Raw genomic sequence first — 9,518 nt, 5'->3', positions numbered from 1 at the left:
TTCGTTTTATTTCTATTTTCTAGCCACACGATGAGAACAAAATGAAGGTGAGCTTTACTATCATTAACTTTCACAAAATCCCCCAATATAAGATGCAGTAAGTTAATTAACAAATGAAATCTTTATCAGAACAAAAAGTTTATTTCATTCTTATTATAAAAATAGCAGCTATTATCAACAGATCATATACATCTTTGTTTCACCTCTAAGTCCAATGGAACATCTTTAGAATAAAAGAATAATCAAATAACTATTTATCATATAAGTCCAATAGGACCTCTTTAGAATAAAAGAATATAAAAAAAAATCAAATTATTATTTACAAAATATAACCATTAAATAAATGAATTTCATAATATTATTTATTAGAGCTATAAATTGTTGTGTCTTTCTTGAGAAAATTCTTAAATCATTGTGTATGGGGTTTTTAGTATCTTTTCATACTATTTTTGTAATCCAGTGAAAACTATCCCAAAACCTGATATATAGCTTGAAGACCATTCAAAATGGTCGAACAAAGTATAACCTTGTTAGACTCTTAACAAGTATATCAATTTATTCAAATAATAAATAAAATGATAACATAGAATTTGTATCAATTTTTGGTTCACTACAAACCGCAATTTAAAATCATGACACGGATATAAAAAAATAGGGAGGTGACTCGTGCAGTGGTGCCTTGCATGGGTTATTTTGTGGTGTTGGTGGGTTGAGGTAATGATTAAGTGGCGGTCAATGCGTGGTGCTGTGTTGGTATGCACAGTGGTGTGAAGTGTAAGCTCAGTTCTGGTTTGGATATGATGTAAATGCATGTGAATATTTTGGCTCCAGGGACTAGATTTAACTAATGGTTTGTCACCAGAAGTTGAGCAATGGTGATTTTATCGAGATAAGCGAGTGTTTACATATTGTTTAAATTTTTAGAAGAGGGTGATGGTTGGTTAGCTTTAGCGTATTGACTCAATTGGTATTATATCAATATTGGTTCAAGCGATCAACTTGGTTGAACCATCTATATAAATATAACATTCTCTCTAACACTAATCATAAACATAATTGATTAATTTATATTTATTAAAAAATTAGTTGATTTTATTATTAGCATTAAATTTATTTATAAATATAATAATTTAAAATCTGTTCATCTTTTTTTTAGGAGAGAGAAAAAAAATAATTTAAGATATTTTAGTAAAATTTAATTAAAATACAAGATAATTGAAATTATATAAAAGAAAAAAAATTCAAAATTATGTCTTATAGAAAAAATTATCATTGTAAACCTCGAGATATATTATTATGGTAAGAAGGATGAACAAAAATTGAAAACTTAGATTCAAAATTATCTTGATTTAGCCTCCGATGAGAAATTATCAAATCATGTGACTTTTTACTCATTCCAGTATAAATGATTAATCAATCAAATAATCGATAATAAAGGGATTGGTTTGAAAATTGTATTATTATATTAGTCTCGTCAGAAGGAGTACATTGCTTTTTTTTATTTTCTTTGAAGAAAAAAGGAGTGCAGTGTTTTATGTTATCATCTGAAATTTTTCCTTTGCTGGATATAGTTCAAAGAAAATCTTCTATGGATATGCAAACTTCACATTGAATTATTTGGACCAGTTTTTTTGTTTTGGTCGTTGAACTTGTTACAGCAAGCTTTATTATAAATATTATTTGGCCAATAGATTTATAAAACTGCTTGTTCGTTATAGCTATCACATTTTAATTTTATTGAATTATTATATATTAAGTTAATTTTCATTAATAAACTAAGACGTCAGACCAATATATATGTCGATTGATTTGTCTTTTAAGCAAGTAATCATCCGTATAATCCATGTTATGCGTGTAGAAAAATATCTATTAAAAATAAGTAATTCTTTAAATGAATTTTAATATCTCGATGAATTAGTTACTGACTTCAAACAAAAATCGTAGATAACAAAAAAAAAAAAAACTAGGATGCAAAAATTATAGATATATCGTGCTTATTTTCTTGGGGAAATACTTATATGTATACATCCTGTACATTTTCCTTAACTTCTTTCTTAAGAGTGATCCATATAGATATATGTAGTACTTCAAAAAAAAAAAAAAAAAAAGAAGTTCGTGGCTTTGTTCAATTACTTCGTTCAATTTCTATTTTCCAGCTATATGATGAGAACAGAGTGAGCTTTACTGTCATCAACTTTTACAAACCCCCGATACAAGATGCAGTAAATTAACAAATATAATTAATAAAAATGAAAACTTTATCATAACAATAAATTTCTTTCATCCTTAATGTAACAATAGTTTCAATTATAACATAAAAAAATCGTTTCAATTATCGATAGATCTACATCTCTATTTTCCCTCTAAGTCCAATAGGACCTCTTTAGAATAAAAAAAATAATCAAATACAAATCAAATAGTAAAAATTTGGAAATATAATTATTGTATAAACAAATTTCATAACATTATTTGCTAGTCCCATAAAGTCTAGATTCTTTCTTCAGAAAATTCTTGAACCACAATGCAGAGAGTTTTTTGTATCTCTTCATATCATTTTTGTAATCTACATAGATCATTCCGAACCGTACTGTATAACCTGAAGACCACTCAAAATTATCGAACAAAGACCATACATGATATCCCTTTACATTTGCGCCATTCCTAAATCAAGTATAAGTTAAATTAAACACTATTAAATTTTATGACAAGATAACATAAACCTTTTTATATAAATAATAGATTACATACCTAATAGCAGATCGAAGATAAAAGAGATGACGATAATGATAATCAATTCTAAAAATATCCATAAGAGATTCCTCAAGTGAATATGTTGGTTCATTATACTCATTTATACCTATAAATTAAGTAAAGAATATGTAAACCATAAGTTAGAATACACATTCTTTTCAATAGATTGGGGAAATTGAAAATCATGTATAACATATGTTATTTCATAAATGGAAATTAAATGTGTATAGACAATTGTTATTTACCATTTTCAGTGATGTAAATCAATGGATTATTGTACTTTTCCTTGGTATATAATAAAAGGTCACGAATTCCTCTTGGAGTAACATATATCAAATCAGAAGCAATCTGCATGATTATGAAAAGAGGTAGTTTTATATTTTATCAAAATTAAAAGTATTGAACTAGTAGAGCATTAGCATGCTTTGGTGGGTATACACGTACCTTTATACCTATAGGTTTTCCATCGCGTTCAACTGAAATTAATAAAAAAGAAAAGAAAAAAAAAGACAAACCATTGTCAACCATGACCTTTTGCAATAATGTATACATACAATTTAGGGAATTGATAGAATGATAAAAGATTGGAGTCCTTACATGCAGGAGTGGTAAGAGAATCTGTCATGTAATTAGGTCTAGCATTGCTTAGCAGAGGTGCATCAGAGACATATGTTGATGAGTAATAGTTTAGGCCAATAAAATCAAATGAACCAATAAGTAGTTTGGTTTGCTCTGTAGTAAATTTTGGTAATCTTTTTCTCACTAGAGATCGCATACTTTTTGGATAGTCTCCGGACGTTAATGGATCCATAAACCTGAAATCAATTAGTTGTCAATTCAACCTTTTGTTCAACAAGTCGTGCATTCTCAACACCAAATAGAGATAATAATAAGTTCTACTTGTCAAATTCTTGATATAAATGCAATGCATTTTGTAGAAAGCAAAGTTACAAAATGGGTGGATGGAACTCTCTTACCATCCATACATGAAGTCAATTGCTCTTTCAGCAGCCTCTTGATCAGATTTGGTATCTCTGAGCGGTATATACCAATTAGCTATCAAGGTTATGCCAATTGAACCCTTTTGAGATGCCTGTGTACATATATAGTTTTTAAAAAGAGGGTGTAAAACAACCTTTATAAATAATTTTCTTTTTTTAATTCCTCCCTCAGTGTAAATTTAATATGGCCAAATCTACCTATAACACATCTAAAAGGTTAAGAGAACAAATCATATAATTAATTAACTAACCTGATACTTCGTCTTGTACACACGAATAGCTACTGCATGAGCAAGAAGTTGATGATGTGCAACCAAATAAGGCTCTGTTGCAGAATCACCACCAGTGCAATTCAAATTCATCCATGCAGAACAACGACCTGGTGCCATTCCCCCCTTTGCATAACCATGCATACTATAACTCCATGGCTCATTCAGAGTAATCCAATACTTCACCCTATCACCAAATTCCTTGAAGCAGAGTTCCGCATAATCTCCAAAATCTTTCCTGTAGTTCAATTTATGTTTGTTCAACAAATTACATTCATATGTAGGTGTTCAATTAATCTGCTAAACACTCGAATAAGTTGTGTTCTATAATTGAAACTCACACTATGCGTGGACTTAAAAAGCCACCATATTCCTCTTCTAATGCTTGGGGAAGATCCCAGTGAAAAAGAGTGACAAGTGGTTGTATACCTATAATTGTAAATATTTAATTAATTATGATTATCAATTAAGGAAATATGATAAAATTAAAGTTGAAGTACAATAAAAGTTGAATCAATCGAGTTTAATTATATTCTTACCATTAGCCACTAGCTCATTGATAAGGTTGTTGTAATAGTTGATTCCTTCTTGATTTATACCTCCACTTAGCTTTCCTTCTATAGATATATAATTTAAATAAATATATGGTTAAAAGATAATCCAACTAGGAAAATATTTAGTTTAAATTAGTCATTATAAGCAGTTAACTTACCAGGGAGAATCCTTGACCAAGATATGGACAATCTATATGAATCCAAATTCATATCCTTCATGATCGCAACATCTTCCTACACAAACCAAAATAGGCAAGAAAAAAACACGTTTATGAACACCAAGAACCACAGATATTTAAAAAAAAAGAAGAAGAAGAAGAAGAAGAAATAATTCATTTTAACAAGACACACACACAAAGAAACTAAAAAAAAATTACTGTGATAAGAAATATACCTTGTAGTGGTGGTAGGAGTCAATCGCTACGTCACCGTTACTTCCATCCTTGATCTTATCTGCATTTCAATAATAATTCATAATAAGCAAATGTAAATCATAGATATTTTTCTTATCTTGGTTAACTAAAAAAGGTTGCACACGAAAAGCAATTAATTCCCTTCCTTTTCCGATACGTTGATCTGTTTGTAGGTGCATAAGAATAAGTAAGAGAAAGTTAGTTACCTGGATATTTATGGGTGAAGGTATCCCATACACTTGGTCCTCTACCACCTTCCTTTGCTGCACCTTCGAACTATATATATGTTCATACGCACAATCATAAAACAAAATCAAAACCATACAATAAATTAAGTAGCTAGCTAGATATTGAACATTCCCTATATAATATATGTGTTTGTATTGTAAGAAGGGCTATATTATATACACGTACCTGGTAGGAGGATGATGCCGCCCCAAAGATGAAGCCTTCAGGGAAACTGTTCCGATTGAGGGAAAAGTCAATAATAGGTGAAACTTTATCTGCTTCTATTTCGCATGTAACTTTGGAAGTGCCAACGACAACAAGAGCTATGAGGCCCAAAACGAAATAGCCTTTAAATGCCATATTATGTGATATGTTTTGCTTAGTCGTTTGATGTTATGATTGTTATATCTCTGCGATTGCTTTCCTCTTTATATAGGTTAGGAAGGAATTCCTACCTACCATACGATGACGTTGATTTAATAATGATATCGTAAATTCTACTGTTGATATTGGTATAAAGACTGACTAATTAAACACTAACACATTCTGATGATTCCAAGTAAATTTGGTTGTCAAAATAGGCTGCTGTCTTTTCTATATCTTTCTTTTAACAAGAAAATCAACATATTATCTGAATTGAAGTTTTAGCTTCCTTTAATTCTTAATTTTGATCATTTTTTTCCTCTGATTTTGATATTTTTTATTTTATAAAATCTGCCATTTTGATCTAGTCTTCAATTTTTCACATGTTTTACACATTTTATTTTGATTTAATTAAACTCTAGATTTAACATATTTATTTAACTTAATTAATTAAGATATAAAAAATAAACAAATAAAAATTTGAGAGTTGAACTAAAATTATATTTTTAAAACAAAGGATGAAAATTAATTGTAGGAAAAAATAATAAAGAGAGATGAAAATTGTATATCCAAAATTTAAAAAAAAAATCAAAATTATAGTTTAACCATGTTAGTTTGTGTGGTCAACAACAAAATGATATTTTAAAAAAAGGGAATGCCCATAATGCATGTTCTTCACGCGAAGTTACATGGAAAACAAACAGAAGACGAAATTTCAGTCCACAATTTTTTTCCAACATCTCTTTTAAATAATAAATAATATTTTAAATTAAAACTAGTTTGGTTTATAGATTATTTTTGTGTGTATTGTGTGTGTGAATCAACAACATAAATATATTATAAAGCATATATATATTTATTTACCTTTCAATCAAACACTATATTAGTCAGAATTATCTTCTCGGAATGAACTTAAAGATTAAGAGAAAAAAATATATTTAAATATTTTTATATTGAAAATCATAAAAAAATATTTCATCAATGTATTATCATTTCAATAATAATTTATAAGCAACTTATTATATTTAATATTCATTGAAAATTTTAATAAATTGATTAAAAGTAATTAACGAAATTAATTAAAAAATATGTGTGCGCTTGGTTGATAATCCGGCAACTTTGAACAACGAAGGTGATAGTATTTTAACAATTTCATTAGTCAATATCCCTAAGTTGGCTTGACCAATTAAGAAAATTGCTGAAAGAGATTAACATGAAATATATGGAGGTTAAATTGATTGCGTCTCTCTCCCTCTCCTTCCTCTCTCTCTCTCTCTCTCTCTCTCTCTCTCTCTCTCTATATATATATATATATATATATATATATATATATATATATATATATATATATATATATAAAACCAACATTTATAATAAATAAATTCTTTTAACATAATTTTATATTTTAAATTTATATTGTGATACAAGATTATTTTAATTATTGATATTTTAAAAATATATATTTAAATTTAATTATAGAATGAAAGAGATAAGGAATTAATAAAATATCTAATAACACTTTTGTTGAAGAAAAACTCCTAAAAACACTATTAATAATAACTCCAAAAATTACTCGTGCATGTGAAGAACATTAAGGACAGTCGATTGATTTATTTATTCTTGTTTGAATCGAGAATTAATAAATTGAGATTTTGACTAATATACATGCAATCAGTTGAACGTTAAACATTGTCGACTAGCTTGCGTAGATGATGGAGATTGCAAATGATGTTATCTAAAATTTAGTTTAATAAAACAAATTATATGTTTTATGATATTCTATGAAAGCAAATACAACAATAATCATAATCAATTACTTTTTTAAAAGGTCATTCATCACGATTACAAGTTTTTTTTGGTAAAAAATCTGAAGTTTTTAATATAAGAATAGAAGATGAGATAGATTAAAATCATTTACTTCTTTTTTTCTTGAAAAATAAACAAAGAGTTCTTTGAATTATCATACTTGAACTACATTATAAAATTTAATTAGTTTATTATAGCTAAAGTTTAAACTATTGCCTAACGTATAACTATAATGAAAAGAAGAAACTAAAAGCGAATAAGCAATCCAACAGTTTGAAAGAAGACGTACTTCCAATAAACACCAATTAGAAAAATGAAAAAATGTTCATAACTAATTTTTATTTTTGGCCTCTTAAACTGTGTACTACCTGACAACTTTTTTCTGAACATAGAAGTAAAGTCTAAAAGAAAGTAAGATGCATTAGAAAAGGGGAGGGGTATACAAGAAAAGATGGTTGCACAAATAAGGGAAGGAGGGTGAGATGAAATTTTAGGAGAGAATATAATATAATATATGTGTGTATCATCTTCTATATTTACAAGTTTAGAAAACTTTAGGGTGACGGCTGCCCCTATTCCAACAAACGTAGTTCAGCCCCTGCTTAAGAGCTTCTACATTCTTGCTTTGATTAGCTTAACAGTGTCTCATTCGGTTTTTTTTCCTGTACTACACAGCTTCTCTCTTCATAATGTTTGAACTACACTACTTTGAAAAAAGTTTCCCAAAGTACATCTCTTTTTGTTTTGCCTTTCCAAGTCGGGTGCCACCCTTACTTCCATTCTTTAGTTTTTTTTTTCTTTCTTTTATTTATTTATTATTTATTATAAATTAAAATTTAATTAAAGTTAAATATTATATTATATAAAATTATTTTTAATAGATTTTAAAATTATTTATTTAATAAATTAATTTTAGAAAAATTATTTTATATTTTTTAAAAGAGAAATATAAATATGAAGAAAAATATAAAAATTGAATAAAATTATATAGTATAAATTTGTATTTATGTTATATGTAAGTTTGTAGTTAAATTTATGTTTTGTTATTTTTTTATTATGTTCTTAAAAATAAAAAATAATAAAATTAGTTAGTAACATTAACATAAATTAAAGAAAACACCGTGAAAAAATAATTGATACATTTGTCTTACAAAGTAGACAAAATTTCAAATTGTAGTAACTGGGATGATAGTCGACAATGATGCAACATATTAAAAATTACAATTACAATACAAATATGACAAAACTAATGATGATCTGAAATATGTTGTGTATGATACATGTCTTTTTCTATTTGGATTACTAGTTTGCTAAAAATAGCCAAAATTTCTATTGTGCAAAATCGTTTCCAATATTTGAATTGTGCTAATACCTTTAGCACGCTTTCATCATTGTTCAATTCTGTTATCTCATATTCAATCAAATTTTTTGAATACTTAACATGACCTGGTTGTCGAAAGAACAATCGTCTAACCAATTATGATTCGTGAATTCCATTAGGGGGAACTCCTATAAGTGTAACTTGCTTGATTAAATCCTTGAGTTTGTCTATGCTACATCTCGAAGGAATGTCAAATCTTATTGGATTAGTTCCAGTAAAGGAGTAACCCAAAAACTCACCTTGTCGTGGTATGTTCCACTTCCTGTTGTAATACATAAGTGCATCATGAGTAGGAGTAATAGTTGATTGAAGCAGGTTGAGTATAGCATCCGATGTTCTAATAATGATACATAATAATTCTATAGGGCCAACACACGAGTATTGCTCATTACACATTAACATTGTGTAAACATCATCATTTTTCAATTGTAGAGATTTAAAAAAATATTGTTGACCTGCAGCTATGGATGATTGTCGGTAGTAAACTTCATCCACTAATTGAGCGTTGGTTAGTTGAAGGGTGTTGTGCATTCTACACTTGAGTGTATCAAAAGAACAGCCGTTAGGAACTCGCATTAGTGTTGGAGTGGGACTTTGAAAATAAATACCAGTTTGGTTGTGAGTGATTGATCCATTTGGAAAAATGAAGGCTAATCTGGAGTTAGCAATGGTCTGGCTGTTTGTTTCTCCCAAAAATGACATACTAATAAGATTGAATTTGGTTAATAAGAGTATGTTGTGTGAAATTGTGT

General features: G+C 28.1%; 1 protein-coding gene across 1 annotated transcript; it reads right to left on the bottom strand.

Annotated features, from left to right (window-relative positions):
* Positions 1 to 2,261: 2,261 nt before the first annotated feature.
* LOC114379397 (cyanogenic beta-glucosidase-like) lies at positions 2,262 to 5,632 on the bottom strand. The gene is made up of 13 exons (XM_028338039.1): positions 5,403 to 5,632; positions 5,195 to 5,264; positions 4,970 to 5,028; positions 4,734 to 4,809; positions 4,561 to 4,638; positions 4,363 to 4,450; positions 4,004 to 4,259; positions 3,729 to 3,844; positions 3,349 to 3,566; positions 3,196 to 3,227; positions 2,997 to 3,099; positions 2,749 to 2,857; positions 2,262 to 2,661 (listed from the first exon to the last, which is right to left on the bottom strand). The coding sequence occupies exons 1-13, from the start codon at positions 5,574 to 5,576 to the stop codon at positions 2,466 to 2,468; spliced, it is 1,575 nt and encodes a 524-aa protein (XP_028193840.1). The 5' UTR covers positions 5,577 to 5,632; the 3' UTR covers positions 2,262 to 2,465.
* Between the last annotated feature and the right edge of the window lie 3,886 nt (positions 5,633 to 9,518).

The sequence above is a fragment of the Glycine soja genome, chromosome 12 (genome assembly GCF_004193775.1).
Source record: "Glycine soja cultivar W05 chromosome 12, ASM419377v2, whole genome shotgun sequence".
Classification (NCBI taxonomy): Eukaryota; Viridiplantae; Streptophyta; class Magnoliopsida; order Fabales; family Fabaceae; genus Glycine; species Glycine soja.
The sequence above is the reverse complement of the archived record's forward strand: the minus strand, read 5'-3'. Positions and strand labels throughout refer to the sequence as shown.